This window comes from Scomber scombrus, chromosome 24, assembly GCF_963691925.1.
Source record: "Scomber scombrus chromosome 24, fScoSco1.1, whole genome shotgun sequence".
Lineage (NCBI taxonomy): Eukaryota > Metazoa > Chordata > Actinopteri > Scombriformes > Scombridae > Scomber > Scomber scombrus.
This window is the reverse complement of record NC_084993.1, coordinates 14570541-14590229: the sequence shown is the minus strand read 5'-3', so window position 1 is coordinate 14590229 and position 19689 is coordinate 14570541. Positions and strand designations below refer to the sequence as shown.

Here is a 19689-nt window from a genome sequence, read left to right as displayed (position 1 = left end):
GTACACCATAGGTATATAAAAGCAGATTTTCATGTATATATATTCAATGTTAACTATACAATATGAAATATTAAACTTAACTTTACCTTCAGCCAAACCAATTTGGCAGAAAATATATCTTTGAGATTAAAGTGTATCTTCCAAAACTAAGTATATTCTTTGTTTAAAATGCTTTGGAGACATCAGAGCCAGTGACAAATGACCAAAAAGCTTCTGAGATCTGACAGTTCTCAGGGATGACAATGGATTTTGACTGGCTGGTTTTGCTCAGCTGGTCTTCACATAGGCATTGTATTCAAACATGTATGTGAAGTCTTAATGGTCAATATCTTCCACCAAACACCCACTTGAAATTAAATTTGGTATCACAACAGTTGTGAGTTTGGCTGTTCTCTGCCATATCTGCTGGTTGATATGAAATGCATGCTGGGATACTTTGCTGGGATACCCCAACTCCTGAAGCATCCTGGATAAAATGAACAAAGTAAGAACACTTCATGGTGTTTCACAAGAATGCAGATCGAGAAACGTTTTTGCTTTAACAAAACAGTTTTGGTTGTATTTCACTGATTGACAGGTGTGTAAGCCTATCACAGTCAGCCGTGGTGGTTATCACATGCGCTTCTCATCAGCTCCACCCAGCCTTTGACCAAATTTCAATTGTCTGGCAGCATAGCTTTAAGATTTCCCTCCATAAAGCTGTATGTGATGCCACAGACACTCAATATTTTACAGTCTGGACTGATACATTTACAGTATATAAGCAATTTTGAACAAGAACAGCGCAGGCAAGTCCACCATACTTAGCAAGACTGGAATCCCCATACCTAATTTGGTGGGGTCCATTAAATTTTGCTCATACCACATACAAAAAATACAATAGAGCAAACTGGAGGGTGGAGCTGGGAAGCCTTCTCTCTAAAAGTCACTGTAGACATCTGAGTGTGCGTATTCTCAGCTTAAAATAAAGACTATATCCTGGTGACCTCAACTTTGCAGGAAAACCTGCAGCAGACCAGATAAAACACTGTGTTATAAACTGCAGGGGGACATTCTCAAGCTATCACAACACTGATAATTTGAGATCACAATACTGAACATATTAACAAACCTTGTACTGCAGACTTCCTACGAATTTGGTATAATCATACATGCAAAATGAGTATATCACTATTCTTATAAAAACAAGTGCCATTTTAACTACAAGTTTCCATTCCCAAAGTCTTCTTTGTTACATTTGTCCTGTGTATAAAGTTGCATAACTGACTGAATAATAATCTTTTTTTTCCAAATGTGTACTGCTGGCTGAGAGGGATAGCATGAAACTATAAAAATCAAGGTGGAATGTAAAATCCATGGATTCTGACATCTGGATTTGGTGCCTCTTTCTTCCCAGTAACACACAGTCCAGTCCCAAATCCAACTCCATGACAATTCTGAAGGAAATATAAAATTCCACCAGTGAATCTGTTTCACAAAGTAAAGCCAGCAGTTGGACGTGTCAAACACTAACTCAGGTGGTGAGTGCAAACTGGTCCTGCTCTATAGGTTTCTTCACCCAGGCACCCAGTCCAGCTTTGTGGAAGGCTCTGAAGAGCGACTGCTTGGCAGAGTGATAATCCAACGCCTCCTGCTTGGCGTCGTGGTAGCTGCTGGGCCTCACTGTTCTGATCCTCAGGGTGCAGGACAGCTGCAGGACATGGAGAGAGAGGGAAGGGTCAGTCACAAGACAGACAGCAAAGTAGGGTGCATATCTTTGACTAATAATTCCTTTTTCACCAAAACTTCCTTTTTGTATCACCTTGACTATGGACTCACCAGCCTGAAAAACTTAGACTTGCAAAATCAGTAATTTCTTTAAGTCGCTCTTAATCCTACAGGGATTAATTTAATGGATTTTAATGAGAGTAATGTATAAACTCATATTTACTACTCACGTAAATGATATGACCTCTAAGGGGAATATAGGGCCATTAACAGCAGCAGCAGCATATATATTTTATACCGACAGTGTAAGAGGTTTTACACTGATTTTTAGATATTTATATAGTTTTGTATACAGTAGGTGTTTATTGCCTATTCCACAGTTCTTAAAGCACATAATACCATTAACCCTTAAAATAAAAGTTAGTTACTGTCTGATTAAAGTTTACCTTTTTAACATTAGTGGCTGTATGCAGCATTGTTTTGATGCTAATAAGACTATTCTGCTGATGGTTTCACACTAATTTTCTATTAAATCGATAGAAGGTGGTGGAAATCTGTCATGATATGTAACCACGTATCAGCAAAAGTAACAAACAATAGAAAAACTCAGGTAGTAGGTAGGTGGTAAGTACAAGATTCTCAAAATTGTTCACAAGTCACTACGTACATAAGTAAAAGTACATAGTTACTTGTCGCCAATGAGTATCCTCTACCCTCTAATGCTCTTCCTACATTACAGTACAGTATATTACAGTACAGTGCAGTATGTCACAGTACAGTATATTAAAGTACAGTGCAGTATGTTAAAGTACAGGACAGTATATAAAAGTATAGCACATTATATTACAGTACAGTACAGTATATTACAGTACAGTACAGTATATTACAGTACAGTGCAGTATGTCACAGTACAGTATATTAAAGTACAGTGCAGTATATTAGAGTACAGCAGTATATTACAGTACAGTGCAGTATGTTAAAGTACAGTGCAGTATGTTAAAGTACAGGACAGTATATTAAAGTATAGCACATTATATTACAGTACAGTACAGTATATTACAGTACAGTACAGTATATTACAGTACAGTACAGTATATTACAGTACAATGCAGTATCATCAGTAGAGTGTGCTGAGTGTCAGCAGTCTGTTACCTTGCAGTGCAGGCGTATCCAGCGGCTGTACAGAGCATGTTTGCAGAGCCTGGACGGTCGACCCAGATCATCTTTCCCTGTGGTGGCATTGATCACCTCCAGGCCTTGATCCCCCACTGTCCAGTTCACACTGAAGTTGGGTGCTTTCCCTGGCTGACGAGCTTCAGCGTTACTTATTCCTACAGATCACAGACACATGTCAGAGTTTGACTTGCTTCTACCTGATATGCACATGTAGAAAAAATGTTGAGTTTGAATGATTCATATATTCCAAAAGATTTCAAAGGATCATCACGCTGTCTGTCTTGAAACATACAGTACACCAAATTTGGACTTGTGCACTAGAGAGATGGAATTTGGCAAGTTCAACTCAGGAGTCCAAACTGGAGAAGAAGGGAGGATGCAGTAGGATCATTTGCAATCAGAACAGCAGTGTTTAGTTGTTGTTGAAAGAAGCAACTCAGATCAGCTCTGGTGATTACATTTGAACACATCTGTGACTGACTCTACTGACATCATCCCAACTCAAAGCTCCCCTAACAGACTTTTAGAAAAATAACCTAGTTGACAGTGAGATGCGGTTAATTATGTTATCCAATCTGTTATGTATATTAAACATCCAATTGATAAAGTATATTAAAAGGGAACATAATATTATGCTTTTTGTGGTTTGGGGTTATTAATATACTGGCATGATGCTGGATATATATGCTAAACATGGTCAAAGTTCCAAAACTTGAGGTTCATGTATGAAATGCTGCCTGCAAGTCAAAATGCAGGGCTTCACCTGCTTTTTAAGGCTTTGTTTGTACCTTTATTTCTATCTTGCTGACATTTTGAGTAAAGAATGATTATTTAAACATGGTTTGTTGACGTAGCGTTCAAAAGTTGGCCATGATGCAGCTTCCAGAAGCTGACCAATTAGAACAGAGCAGGCTCATCAGGATGTGGTCCTTAAAGAGACAGGGGCTAAAACGCCTATTTCAGACAGAGGCTGAACTGAGGTACAAGATAACAGTATAAAATAAGATAACAGTTCTTTTTTTAACAGGAAATCGTGCAAAGATATTTCAGTAAAGCCCCAGATTAAAAATATACACCTGAGAAATGTGCAGAATATGTCCCTTTAAAAAATTAAAACAAAATTGAATATAGAATTTTTTCATCATTTTTCTCTCTTGGTTTATTAATGAGACGAAATGGAAAATGTACTTTCCTACAAGCTTTCTTAGCCTGAAATACACTTTCCCCAGCTTGCCTAACACTCCATTAAATTCATGACCTGTGAGATTCCTGCTTTTTGCTCTTCAAAATGTTACATGGGTACTGTCAGGAGTGCAGGGCGTCGATTCTCACCGCTGAGCAGTGGTTTGTTCAAGCTGAAAGACTGTGGCAGGTCCTCGATCTCAGTAATCCTCTGGTACATGGCTCTGGAGAGGTGGTCGGCATGGTACAGGCTGCCCAGGATGATGCTGGAGAAGTAGATGGGCTCAGTGAAGTAGCTCATCAGAGAGCCTTGAAATCCAACAACGTTCCATCTGCAGGGGACGGAGCAAAAAACCATCAGGCAGCATATATATTTATTAGATCATCACCAGGACAACAAGATAAAGGAGGTCAAACCTGAGGGAGCCCCAGCAAACCTTCAAAACACAAACCCTGCAAAAATCATCATTATTGTTCCGACTCATTCTCCTAAATACACACATGTGACTCCAGCTCAGAGGAGTCCTGAGCTGTTAGCAGCTTCCTGGCGATTCATCAAGAAGCCTAATCAAAGCTCCAGTGGCCTAATGACACCTGAGGAGTGCAGCTGACAACACAGGCAGAACTGGAGTGATTGCGACGTGACACCGAGATAATTCAGCCTCTTTATACATGCACATAATCATCACTCCGTGGACTCCAGCTGCTCTGCTGAAAAACACCCATCAACAGCTCAAGTGGAACTCCTTTCAATACTGTGAAAGAGGGAAGTAGAGTAGATTAATGGTAATGTCAATGCACTTACTCATACTGTATGTGCTCCTACTGTAAGCTTTTATTTACAGACATGATGTCTTTTATATTTCTCTCTTTATATATCGGTATTGGCGTATATGTTGTCCAATATGTGTCGATTTTATTTTGTTTAATTTAAAGTTATATAAGTTATATATTTGACTCTTTTTAATTCAAGTTTGATACATACATGTTTTGGTATATATTGTATATATTCTATAAGTTTAGGTGTTTTTATAGCTCCTTGCTCCTCTATTTTGTTATTTCAGCAATGAACAGATACTAAACCTGATCATTAATCTCTCTTGTTTCTATCAGTAACATTGTGTGATGACCAGACACTGCTATAAATCTATAATCAGTATTGGAACAGGAGTTATCAATCACCTGGATTACTGAATCTATTAATGAGGCAGCTCTGACATTATAATGAGTGTCTTTTTAATGATTTCCAAGCAGATTTATCCTCAGTGGACATCAGAGATAAAGCTATTAGCTATGAGTCCAGCTGATTATTGTAGTTTGTGTGGTGACAGGTCAGCTAGTATCTGTTTAAATCCTCATCATGCGTCTGTGTTTGGTTACAATACAATGTGTGCATGTTCAGTCAGTGTTAACATCTAAGAGCTTAAACCAATGAAAAGTCAGAGAATTATGAGGTCATAGAAATAATACAAACCTGGCGATTTTGTCGCTGCAGGACATGGTGAGCAGCCTCTCGCCCTGAAGCACCCCGTCCCACGTCTGAATGGTGTTACTGGAGCGCACTGGGATGGTTCCTTCACCAGACTCGATTTTAGTTCGGAGCTGCCCGCGGGCCTTTCTGTTAGGATGTCTGTCCCCCTGGTCTGATACACACAACACACAAGTACACAAACATTTTACCTTACTGTCGTCCTCACGGGTCAAATTGACCCCGTCTGTTTTGACTGTTTCTTCTTTCCTCCCTAACTTCCTTCCGTCTGTCCTTCCTTCCTCCCTCCTACTCTCTTTCTTTCCTTCCTCTCTCTTTCCTCCCCTCCTTCTTTCCTTCCTCCATCCCCTTTTCTTCGCTCCTTCATTCCTTCCTTCTTTCCTTTCCTTCCTCCTTTCCTCCCTCCCTACTACTCTCTTTCTTTCCTGCCCCCTACCTTCCCCCCTTCCGTCTTTCCTCTGTCCTTCTTTCCTTCCTTTCATTCCTCCCTTCCTCTTTTCCTTTCTCCCTCCCTCCCTCCCTCCTTCCTTCTTTCCTCTGTCCTTCTTTCCTTCCTCCCTTCCTCTTTTCCTTTCTCCCTCCCTCCCTCCCTCCTTCCTTATTTCGTCCCTCCCTCTTACCTTCCCTCTCTTTCCTTCCTCCTTTCCTCCCTTCCTTCCTCCCTCCTTTCCTTCTTTCCTTCCTTCCTTCCTTCCTTCCTTGACTCGAGGACAACAGGAGGGTTAACAAGTGTTAATCAGAGCCACACAGATCATGCACAGCCTGTTATTTCTCTCTCGATGCGCTCACCCTCCATTCCAGCTTCATGAGGTGAGAAGATGCGAGCGTCTCCACAGGGGGAAGTGCTGATGTACAGGTGGAACTGGACGTTTTCCTTCAGCCTGAAGCCCTGCCTGTTGTCACACCTGGTGAAGATGGATGTGTGGTGCTCCTCCTCGATGTTACTGGAGGGAAATAAAAAGTGTGACATTTATTATTAACTGAGAGCAACTCTGTCTAGTAACTGTCTATACTTTTATTATTGTCAGCAAATCCAATGAAATATACATCTTCTTCCTCTGTGTCATAGAGCTCCATTGTCGCCAAAAACTATTAAAAACACATCAATGAGTCACACTGTTGCTCTGGGTGACATGTTGCTTCATTACTACGAACACACACACTGTAGTTTATCTTAACTGAATCCCACACACACTGTCCTGCTGTCAGAAAAACTCACTAGAGAACCTAATGTGGATTCTTCCACCGCTGAAAATAGTCCCCAACAAATACACTATTTCCTCCGGTTTTGTAACATTTGTTAAAAACTACAGTGAGCAGCTGTTTTAGGACATTTTTAATAATTCTATAAAAAATGAAACTATACATATACATTTTACACCACTGACAGGGACAGAAACTGACTTATTGACTATAACAGAAATATTGATTGACACTTTTTGAAAAAGTAACTTTGTGGTGTTGGATACAGCTATGGACTCAGTGCCATTAACCCATTGTGTATTTCAACTCTTTTTTATTGTATTTGCATATTTGCTTATCTCAAATTTACCAAGCTTTAATCGGGTGTATATTGGAACATATTAATATGCTCATATATTCCATTTTTGATGCTCTCATATTTTGTTTTACCAGTATATTGTATACTGCTCTCCAGCTCTTAAGAGACAGTATCCATGTTTAAGGCAGATGACACGATGACTCACCTGAGGAAATGCTCCAGCTGGGAGTACAGGTACCTGATGAGCGACCGACGAGCCACAATCTCAGCGTGGCAGTCATTGAGGGCCAGACCTCTGTCACTCATGTATTCACCGTTGATGCATTTGGTCCCAGTGGACACACAGATGACCTGAGCCTCCTTCACATCTGTACCTGAACACAGAAACACGACATCATCATCAGCTCAGTTCAAACATTGCTTGCGGATTGATGGATTTATTTATGGGTTTCTCACTGTTATGTATTTTGGTTCCATCGTTATTGGTCCATTAACTGATAAAATGAGGTGATATTTCTCTTTTTACCTCTTATCTTGTTCATGAATTGAGTCAAATGGGCGACTTAGTTTTTGTTGAGTTGTCCAACTAAGTCCATTTTTATTTGTTTAGCCCAAAATCACAAATTTGCCTCAGTGGTTTACAACATCCTTTATCCTTCAACACTGGATTTGAATGAGGAAAAACTGCCTAAAAAATGGAAGAAACCTCAAGAAGAGCAAAAGATCTGTCTCAGTGCTCAGCCATGTAAAAAAAGAGAGATTTCTGAGACATCTTTTAGAGTGTGAAAGCTTTTTTATTTCCCTTCCAGAGCCCACCTGAGCTAGATTTTGACACAGGATCAAAATATGAGGAAATAAACAGCCTTATAACTCCAGTTGATGTGTCATTTAGTGATGCATATTCCCATATAACCTAAAAAAAAAACCATACAGCCACAATCCAGCTGTGGCCATGTGGTATAGTTTTATGATGAGTCGTGATTGATTGTGTGTGATGCTGAACATGTATGTACAGTAGTAGTATGTTTAAATACCACTGTGATGGGCACTAGCACTGTATTATGAATACAGTGACAATAAAAGCATCTTATCTTATCTTATCTGACACAAATGACTCAGCGCTATGTGGCACTGCTGATGTATGCAGCACTTTTTCTAGTGAGAGCTGGAGCTACACAGCAATGCAGCACAGTATCACGTTTTAGCTTTTCAGAAAGAAGCTCTAACTTTTTTTGGATGAGGAAAATGTGAACTTTTGGAGCATCTTTCTGTTGTGACTTAATGTGACTATAAACCCTGAGGTTTAAAATTCACAGAATGAAAGAATAGCGGTGGGGGTCATAGCTGGGTTATAGTTTGAATATGTTACATAAAAATACAAAGAATATGATAATGCAGCTGAATCAGGTCCCCGCTGATGGAATATTCAAAGGGTATGGAAATATTTTGTGGAAAACATTCACAGCAAACATCTTTTTAATCACTTGACTCTATGTAAATGCACAGCTGCAGTGTTCCAGCATCCAATCCCCTTGACATTTTCTGCATTCAGTGACACACTTAGAGCCTCTAAATGCTTCTTGGGGTAAGGGTTTGAATATATTCTACCGCAACTGTTTGACTCGAGGTCTGTCGGGAGTAAGAAGGACAAAAAAAAAAAAAAAAAGAAAAAAAAAAAAAGAAGAAGTAATACCTGTTGTCATGACGACACCCGCCAAGACTTTCCTTCGAGCGTGCGGAGATGTGAAGTTGTCCGTCAGTTCGCTGAATTTGTCGACGACCAGACGAGACACGGCGTCCGCCAGAACCTGAGATGGCAAAAAATGTGAATATGAATTACACACGAAGCAAAAATAGTGGATTCACATGAAACAAACAATACTTAATGCTGCTGAAACTATTAATGAATATTTCAATTAGGCAGCGCTGCACTGGTGTGAATGACAGGCAGGGATCTTAGCAGCTTAAAACAGTCAAATCCTCTGCTTACTGACGGCTCTGTAACTAAAGCAGGCTGACTTGGAAAGTGTGGGATAATGAACAGCAGTGTTTGAATAGCACTCAGAAGGGTGATGGTAATTAAGATAGCAGCTTTGTTATCGCCATGCGGGGATTAGAGGCAGGGATTAGTTTATGTGTAAATAGATTGTCGGTGTATTGAACTCCTCCATATCTTCAATCAGACTTTGTCAGGTCGGTCACGAGCGATGACATCCGTAGACCGGATCTGACAAGGTGTTCGTAGCACGCTATCAAACAAGACGCTGCCTCTTTCACACAGAGATTTTCTCCATATTTGACGACATTAATGCGTTTATCGTGTCGTTTAGTTACGGCTCCGTTTTTGTTTTTTTGTCTCTTGAAGACAATCAGGACTTCATTTGGAATCTTGATACTTTTTCTGATATGATACCAAAGTCTCCTTTCTGATCTCACAGTGATAAATCCTTATAAGAAGCAGCTGAAAGCTCTGAGCACCAGCAAGCTGAAATTACACATGATTTTGTACATTTACTTAAGTACTATACTTAGGTACAGTTTGAGTTACTTGTATTTTACTTGAGTATTTCCATGTGATGCTACTTTATACTTCCACTCCACTTCATTTAAGAGGGAAATATTGTACTTTTTACTTTACTGCATTTATTTTACAGCTCTAGTCATTTTTTCCGATTGTATTTTTTTACATAGCATAACAGAATTATAAATCTATAAATTATACTTCATTATTAACCCATACATTACATACTCTTTGGGTCAAATTTGACCCGTTTTGACATGTGACAGTTGTAAAAACACTTTTGCAGCTTTTCCCCAAAATGTACAAAAATGAAAATATTTTAAATGTTATACTTTTGTATAGGTGTTACAAATGTTTGTCCATTGAAGCTGTTTTGGGTCAAATTATCTCCGTATCTATTGCCATGTGTTTTAGTGAAATGAATAGTTAATAGTTTTAATAAGATAGTAGTTATGAGGATTTCTTTTTATGATGTAGCAGTGAAGACTGATGGCTCTAATGGTTATACAATAAACCCCACAGTACCTTAAAGTTCTTGTTATTTTCACTTTACATAAAATACATTTACATCATTATTGCTACTATTGATGCTTTCTAAACACATCTGTGGTTGCTCAACCTGCATGATTCAGGTGCATTTGCATCAGAATAGGTCTTGCAGGTCAAGCAGATACTGTCTGACCGCTGGCTCACAGAAGTGTAACAACATCAACTGGTTGAAACAATGTTAAATAGAGGCTGATCAGTTCAGATCAGTTCATGCAGAAATGGCAAAGTGAGTGTAGCATTTAAACAAGAGCTTAAACTGGAAAAGTCTCTATTGTACAGAAAAGCTATTTGTAACTTTAGGGGGTGATATACACACTGGAAGATAGAAAGGACTTGATAGAAACCAGCGGATCTGTAGCATGTCATGGGAGACACATATCATATTAAACCTTCCATCTATATTTAACCCTTACATATTGTTCAGGGTCAAATTTGACCCATATTTTACATTGTAGAGCTGTAAAAACACATCCTATACACATTCATTTTAGCTGGACTCATCCTAATATGACCCACAGTTTACATAAATAGTTATGTAATATTATTTGTATATTAGATAATTAAGTAACACTTTTTCTATTGTTTTATTAATGTATGTTCTGTTTGTGCTCCGTACCATGTGATCATGGTCTTGAGTCAAAATAAATGACAATGAAAAAATGGAGAGAAATCAGCTGATTTTTATGTCACCTCAGAATATCATACTATTAACAAATGAAGTGCTGCTCTTGAATAATAACGCTGGATTGTCCACAGCATGAATCATCTACTTCATATTTTATTATATATATTATTATAATACACTGAGCTGATGGAATGACTTTGCAGATTTAAGTGCAACACACACACGGATAATTTTTTAACTGGATGCAGACAGTATGTTTAGATGGATGCTAATGAATTGCCATAAAAACCTGGGCACATGATCAATATATTTAAATCCTTCAATTAACATATCTTTCAGAACTTTATGGGCCCTGAAGAGAAACAATCTGTATTTTCCTGTGCTGTTCCTTCTTATAAATTCAACTATATTTGTGGACAATTTGAATGGAAACATACTTTATGTCTGATTTCTACTTCTATGTCTCCTGAACCCAAGTCAGCCAGTGGAAGGCCAGTAAAACCATCATAGTATTTCTTGTGTTTTTACAAGGAAAGCAATATAATTCATCAGTATTGTATAATGATGCAACCAATACAGTTCATACAATATCAGTTATTTATCTTTTTTGGTTAATCACCAAACATCTGGTTGAGTGACAAAGTTGGCAACTTGAAGCAAACAACAAAACCACTTCCTTGGCGTCAATCCTTCACCTTTTTTTTCTCTTTGCTTTTGTAAAGTTGTGTGTTTGTTTCACAGTAGTAACATTCATAAGCCCCAATTAGTCATTATATGCTTTGGAAAACAGGAACAGAACTTAAAGAGTTCTCTGGGAAACGTATAAAAGGTTTACTTCCTCATGAGCCCTGTTATTTTTTTAATGACTGACACAAACATAATAAGCTTGGTACTGTATATTTGCTTATAGCACCCAGGAGATGCAAAACAGAGGCATTGTAAGCAGCCATATGACAACTGAAAGCCTTCAGTAATCCTTCTGCAGTGCTTCCATTAACTGCATCCTTACATTTAGCATACGACACAGTAATCAACAAAATAATGAAATGTTTCAGTAGTCATGCTTACCTGTGGCAGGTGAAGCTGCAGTCCCTCTCTAGGTATTGGCTGTCGTGATGGTGCCTGATCCAGCTGCATGTTAAACAGAGCAGACAGAGCAGCCTGGGCGGCCCGAGCCTTGGCCAGCTTCTTATTCCGCCCAGAACCCTGGAAGTTCTGAGCGTCTACCTTCACGGACATGACAAAGTTCTTGGCGTGGCTCTCCCCGCTCTCTGACACAAAGTCATACTTGAGACCCGGTCGCAGCTCGTTGAGGATCATGACAGGATTCTTGCCGCTTGTCGGGGAGATGAAGGTGGAGGGGGCTGGAGGTAAAGGGGCCTGGACCAGGTTGGGGACGGGGGAAGGTAGCAATGGGTACTCTATTCCTAATGAGCTGAAGGAACCGTTACTGTTGGAAGCGAGGTAAAACGGGTCGTCTACTGGGGCGGATGTCTCGAAGGCGTTAAAGAGCATGTCCGGAAAGTCAGCCTGGTCTGAGGTGAAGTCTGTGTGGACAGACAGAGTCCGCCCCATGGCCATGTGGGCTTCAGATGCATTGGGGAACTGGACGAAAGAGCGCAGGGCCTTCTCCGCTGCATTCAGCTTGGCCTTCTTCTTGGTAGGACCTGAACCCTCGAAGAGCTGCCCGTTGACCTCCACAGTCATCACGAAGACAGGCGCGTGGACAGGCCCGGTCTGAGAGAGCAGTTTGTACTGCAGCCCTGGCTTGATCTCATTCAGCTGCATAAGGGCATTCTTAGGCAGAATGGGCCCAGGGACTTTCTTACGCTTCTTGGGCCTGTACTTGGAATGTGCATGCCCATTATTGCCCTCCTCTAAGGGACGTTTTCTCCCACCCCCAGCACTCCCATTGAGGAGCTGAGCAGACTCAGCTGCAACCCCCTCTTTGGAGAAGAGGTTGTCCAAGTTCCGATTTTCCTTAACATCTGTGCTGCATGAACCTGCGGTGCCCAGAAAGAGTAACTTACAATGCCTTCGTTGCAGGATCTTGTAAATGTAAAATTTAGAGATTCCTTTACCTCTCTTTGCAACTGAACAAGTGATGTGTGTTCCTATCAATACTTTTTATGTTGATATTAGAATAAAAAAAACAGTGACAGCAAATTATGTTGGTACAGATGTATTCTGAACAGATTAACATTAACTTATGACAACCATAACATTAGCTAACACACAAGAAAAGCTAATAGGTAAGGTACATACAACACTAGGAGAATATTTAGAGTTAAGTTCAACATTTCATACTTCCTTTACCAAAGTAACTAAGTCACTAAGTTTTAATATACACGATATTTGTTGCAGTGTCATCCTCCAAATATCCAATATCCAAAACTGCTTTTTTTTCTAAATGTATTCTTTCTTAAATATCTCTCTCAGGAAGATCTTCTGTGTCTTGGGAACACATATCACCAGGCCCTGTTAACAAAGCCGATGGAACTTAATGTAAATTTCCATTTATAACATCCTCCAGCAAAAGCTCGATAGGTTACTCCTTTCGGTGCTCAGGACAGAAAAGAATCCTATAAAATGCAGGTTTAGAGGGGATGTGGGGGAAGATGGGGGGGCTGCAAACAAGGGTGTCAACTTTTCCCAAAAATAATTCTGCATTTCAATTGAGCCTGAAGGAAAATACCAGAGAAGTTACATGAACTCTTAGCATGTGATTGGTTACATATTGCTACTTCAGACAGAAAAACCAACAGCTACTGTACATTACAATCAATTTTAGGTATGAATGCTGTCAGAAATTAGAAACCAACCAGAAAAATCAACCACATTTTAGACACTACAGTAGTGCTTTCACTCTACGGAATATAACTTGACAGAATTGTGTGATAACTGTCAGACAAATAAGGCTGTATGCATGCCAATATAAATATAGAATCTCTACGTTCTGAACCAAATGCACAGAGTTGAGTTGGACGTTCAGTCACAGCACAGTCGACTATGCAAAGTAAATAACAAGCATGCGAGAGGGGGGGGGGGGCGAAACTCAAACATGAAAAACACAATAGCAGATAATGCCCTGAGCAACAAGAGAGGGAGGGTGATTATAGGTCTGCTGGGGAAGAGGGAACATACAGTTATTGTTAGTCCACTGGAGCAGCCGGTGCTGCAGCTCAGCAAGCAAAGATATTCACTTAAAGCAGAAACAGAAATAGTCCTCAGAGTCCAACTGTAAGGTTAGGGTCTAAATGTGTCTTAGAGTTGATTTGTCCCATTAGAAATGATCGACTGCCACTGTCTTAGTTCGTAACTTCGCCACATAGACTTTGACAACATTCACGACATGATTATAAGCAGCCGACTGTCACTTCTAAATGTGTACCTGGCATCTTATATTTGATTTCTTCTATTACTTGTTGTTTAGAATTTTAGCAAAAAAGTCCTTGAACAACCTTCACTACTCTCATCATCAGCCTGCAACCAATCTTCCATACGCTGCCAGACATAATCCACATGTTCTCCCGACTGGTTTCACTTTGGCTCACGCCAAACAGGGACAGGATTACTGCTGTCCGAACACAAATAATGAAGTGTGTAAAGAGGCCCCATCAGTTAGCGTTGGGGTAAAGCGGAGTCGGTCCACATCACGATGCCAAATCGGCTATCTGGCTCATGTCTTCAAGCTTTCTTTCCATCCTGACAATGAGCCAGAGCCACTCACTCTTGAAAATGGAATGCCATGGCAGCCTGATGCCTGATCGTATCATTTTTGCAAATAAACAGCCAACTTATCGAGCCAAGCATCCTTTCCCTGTGAATAAACCATCAGCCTTGAAAAAAGCAAGCACTGACACATGAATGGCGTCAAAAGCTTGATTTTGTTTGCTTTCCCTGCATGTTAACTTCACTTAGAACTTCGCTATATCCATCGTTTCCTTAAAGTCCTATCGAGGCTTATCCTGGATCAGGTGGTTTTAGGCTGAAATAGACCTACGCTCCAAATCTAGAGGTGGCTCTCGGGGGGCTTTAGGGAGCTTTTTTTGTTGAGAGCAAGAGGACAAGCTTAGAATCTGCCATCAAAATGGACTGAAATCTCATAGTGGATACACCCTGACCCCCGGATTAAGCTCTGATCCTGCCTCCCGAGCTGCCCAAAAGGAATTGGATGGTACATTTTCAAGGACAGTCCTAGAGGAATACAGTGCTGTATAAGAGATAGATATTCCCTTTCCCATACAGTACACACAGATAATATAACACCTGATTATGACCTGGATCCCATGTCATTCTCTGGTAGAGAAAAAAGTAATTAAAAGTCTAATTATATTGGAGGATGAAAAATACACTGTAAAAGGTAAAAAAACAAAACCACTCAGATATGAAGAACCTTTTTAGACTTGAAATGGAAATATGGACTCACTCATGCTTTCAACTTCGCCGCCCTCAATAGTGAGAAGCCTCTGTTGGTTTCGAGGTGTACGGGCTCCGACTCGACCTGGAGGAAACACAAATTGAATCAAGTTTGATAAGAGACACGGAAAGAAAACAGCTGTTCAAAGCAAATGGTTAGGTTTGGTGGATCTCAAAGAATCCAAGCATCGACGAAGAATCCTCCCTCAAAAACATACATGAACAATAACCTCGGGTAAATCTTACACGCACACTAATATTCCACTATTACAGGATATACAGATCATGTAAACAACATGTAAACCCTCTGCAAGTATCAGGAATATTAGAGGAATATTCATTTTCATTAGCTATGTTAACAGCTTAGTAGGAATACTGTTTTTTTCAGGCAGGGGCGAAAGCCAGAATATTTAGTGTATGTAAATGTAGTCACTGATAATAGCAGATGAGGAGGAGGTTGGGACGATGGAGGGAGCTGCTGTGACAAACTGCTTTGGTATGAAATATCAGCAGGGTGATAGTGAGCAAGGTCAGGTTTAATGGCCACGCTGTGAACTTACATGAATGTGATTAGACCTTACTAGTCAGCTGTTGTAGAATACATCAAGTGAACCCCAAAATCTCACGATAATCCCAAACAGCAAAAAAGCAAAGTAGCTTTAAATGGAAGCAGAGGAACTTCAGAATTTCAGTTTGGCAGAATATTTATTGCCTCTAGGGAACGTGAATGGACACTGTTAATACCTGTTAACCCTAACCCAGCTCAATTCTTAGATTCTATAACCCTTTATCAAAAGAATGCTTGTTCTTCTGTTTGAATAATGAGAAATGTATTATTTCTTTAATAAATTTAGTCTAGAAATTGTTACAAAAAAGAGAAAAATGTCTTTCAGAACCTAAGTTGGCATTTTCAAATGTCTTGTTGTTCTGACCAACAATCCAAAACCCCAACATATTAAGACTGAACTGATATTTACAGAGAAAATCTTTGGCATTTTTGATTGATAAAGGGAATAAATTACTAATTGTTATTTAGAAAGTTTTGCATTTTTTCTTAAATTAGAAAAGATGGTGCTGGTAATAGATTTATAAAGTCCTGGAACCCATTTTTGTTTTATGTAAATATGACAATATATGTAAATAGATACTGCCTGTAACACTGTCCTGGATTGAACTGTTGTCTCAACTGTTTTAGATGTATTTATTTATTTTATTTATTTATTTACATTAATGTTTCCTATTGCTATTCATTTGCTCATTGACCTCATTTCAACATTGTGCTTTGGTATGTGCAGGGTGGTTTGGGGGCTGGAGGGTAGGGGATCTGTTCTTTCATAAATAATTATCTTGAATTCTTGTAACTGACATTGTATGAAAATAAAAACCAATAAAAAAGTTTTAAAAAAAGACTAATTATTAATTTATCAACACATTGTTTCTGTACTAAGTTCCTAACTCTCAATATCAACATATTTCATGTTTCTTTTTAAACCGCTTTTGCTGTGTAAATCACTACAAGGCTTTGGTTTGAAGAAATAAATTCTATTATTGTTGACATAAACACATGGCAGCAGACAGACAAATGCTAATGCAGGCAAATGTGCTCGCTGCAAACCGGCTTGGCAGAGAGAACAAACACTAACTGGCAGGTGAAACATTACCATTCAGCAGACAGCACCCAGAGAAGCCTGAGCAGTCTTTTGGGACTGACACGTTTGACTAACCCTCATATTCCAACAGCTTTTTTTATTCGTTCCAATAACATGCTGGAAACATTTGGAAATGAAAATAACTTTTCTGGAGCATTTTTGGTTTTATTTGATTTAGTTCAGGAAAAAAAGAAGCATAAAGCAGTTACAGTCAAGTTGGTGGTCTTAATTGGAAAGTTACCAACAACAGAGAAAAGTGTGCTAGACAAGAGTGTATCAATTCATTTAGTAGCTCATTCAACCAATTCCACTTCTGTGCCCATTGAAATAACAACTTAAAAAATGGTTATTAATTCATGGGATCAGCATGAGTTTACTTACTATCTATCACTATATTTGGAAATGTACACTTTAGTCATTTCTCTGTCATCAGTATTGTATTCATACCTCATAGTTATGATTATATTACTCCTAATTGATCCAATATCAACGTACATTCTGTGGTAGCTACTAAATGGTGGGTTTAGGATACATTAATCTTATTAGGACTAGAGATTTCCACATAACCAGAGAAAGTAGGACTATTCATAAAAGAGCTGCATAAGGATTATTGGCCTCCACTTAACCGCCATGGCACAATAGAGTATATTTATGATTTTTTAAATTGTATTTTATTAGGTGATTTGTCTGGAACAGTGCATATTAATACACATTTCTGTAAATATGCCAGAATGATCCCAAAGACTAGTGTCCATCTGTTATCCCTGGCCAGGTGTGAGTTGGCATGAATAAAATAGAAAGTAACAAAAATGTAGCAAATCCCCATTTGGCACTTTTTTTTGGAAAATGACTCAACCTTGTTGCCGGCCTGACTTACAAAGCAAAGGAAGGAGACGTATTCTGCACATTTCTAGGTCCATATTTTTAATCTGGGGTTCTACTGGAATATATTTGCATGATTTACCATTAAAAATTATTTAACTCATACTGACCCTTTATACAGCCCCTCAGTTCAGCCTATGTCTGTAACAGGCCGTTTCATTGACCCAAACTTGTTTCTGGTTCATTTTCTGTCCATGTACACTAATGTACAGACTGTTACTACTGTTGGATATATTTTAATTGTCTAATTGTTTCACAGTTTGTTTTAATATATGTACACAGGACTGCCTGAAAAGCAGAATTGATACTTGGATTATCCTGCAAAAAGAAGATGAATTGAATTGATTCATCTTAAATCTCTTGTTTCAACTCTACACATCTTGTATTATATATCTGATTATAATATATTTAATCAGCTTTATTTCTAACTATGAGCATGTTCTGCAGGAACTCATTATTTAAGCAAAGAGATGTATATTAAAGCTTTGCTCATAAAAAGACTAAAATGACTGTAGATAACGCTGCTTGGATGTTTCTCTGCTATCAAAGCTTTCATGTGGATTCATTTGATAGCAAAGTTACATGAAACAAACTCTTTAACCACGTTGATCATAAGAGATTGAAAGAAACTTTTATGATTTTTGATGTTTGCTAAGAGTGAATGCTATCAAAGCAGGTTGAAAAAAGATGTGTGATTAAAAATAAAAAGTGGCTTGTTGCTGGTGAATATTTCTTTTCAAACCTTTTCTTATAATAAATCTAACTGATATTTTCCTGTTCTTCCAGCTTCATTCCCTCTACACCTCCTTTACTCATATGTCACAACTCATCACCAAAGCTTATTCTCCCCCCTTCAGCTAGCCTCCTCCTCCTCCTCCTCCTCCTCCTCTACCTCCACCCTGCCCAGAGCTACTCCTGTCAGACACAGGTACTCGCCTCTCAGGCCGATAAGAGACACTGAGCTGCCATTATTTCCTCCGGCCTAATCAGGAAGCTGTCACTCAACGTGCCAACCCTGGACATAAATAAACAAACGGAGGCCGGCGGAAATTGTGAGATAATTATGGAGTCTGTGTAGAGAGGAGGACGGTGGGGTTTCACTCCTCTGTCCGGCTGTGCTGCTCAAAGATTATGTGGGATTTTTGGACACACTGTGGCTTCTTATGTTGGATGAGCTAATTGATCACTAAATATGCATCACTGACGATCAGACTGACCTTTCCTCTTCAATCTCTGATATGAGAGCATGAGCTTGAAAAGGCTGAAGCTATAGGAATGCCACAATTGCTTAAATCTAAGACTGTGAAGAGTGATCCAGCAGTAGGAATAGCTCTTTAAATATCTTTCCAAAACTGATTCAGATCCCATGTGAGACGTTTTATTTTAAAGAACTCCTCATCGTCACTGACTTGTACATTGTGAGGAAATTGATGTCAATTAAATACAACAGCTCCTAAAACCACAATAATTGCAGGAATGTCATTATTTGCTGTTTTGGATCAAGTAAACATTTCAGGCTAAAGCTGCAACTATTGAACATTAACTGGCTATCACTATTTGGATAATCAATTCATAGTTTCAGTCACTTTTCAAGCAAAAATGCCAAACTATTGATGGTTTCAGGTCATCAAATGTCAGAATTTGCTGCTTTTTCTCACAGCATATTGAACATATTTAGGGTTTGTTGGTGGGACAAAAATAACCTTTTGACATTTGATGGTATCACCTTGGGCTCTAGGTAATTTTGATGGACATTTTTAACTGCTCTCAGGTATTTTATAGATTATAGATTATTTATTGATTAATTGGGGAAATAATCAGTAGATTAAGTGGCTCTCTTTCAATCGTTGTTGATGATCTGCCAAATGATGGAAAGCACCGAAAAATAAGTGTTTTTGGACTGTCCATTGATATAGAGGAGTATCTGAATTTGTTTCATGTCTGATGAGTGGATCAAAAAAAATAATGTGCACATATATTTTCTTTAAT

The 19689-nt window shown here is 39.0% G+C and overlaps 1 protein-coding gene across 1 annotated transcript; it reads right to left on the bottom strand.

Annotated features, from left to right (window-relative positions):
• Positions 1-1513: 1513 nt before the first annotated feature.
• Positions 1514-18492, bottom strand: LOC133976393 (double-stranded RNA-specific editase 1-like). The gene is made up of 9 exons (XM_062414594.1): positions 18465-18492; positions 11819-12753; positions 8749-8863; positions 7261-7429; positions 6344-6498; positions 5540-5708; positions 4216-4397; positions 2860-3038; positions 1514-1690 (listed from the first exon to the last, which is right to left on the bottom strand). The coding sequence occupies exons 1-9, from the start codon at positions 18490-18492 to the stop codon at positions 1514-1516; spliced, it is 2109 nt and encodes a 702-aa protein (XP_062270578.1).
• Between the last annotated feature and the right edge of the window lie 1197 nt (positions 18493-19689).

Excerpts from the sequence above, each read along its gene's own strand:
- LOC133976393 (XM_062414594.1), bottom strand. The coding sequence starts at position 18,492 with ATGAAGCTGGAAGAACAGGAAAATATCA. Across the intron at positions 5,709-6,343 it reads TCATGAAGCTGGAATGGAGG|ACCAGGGGGACAGACATCCT; the intron begins GTGAGCGCATCG and ends TGTGTGTATCAG. Across the intron at positions 3,039-4,215 it reads GAACAAACCACTGCTCAGCG|GAATAAGTAACGCTGAAGCT; the intron begins GTGAGAATCGAC and ends TGTGATCTGTAG.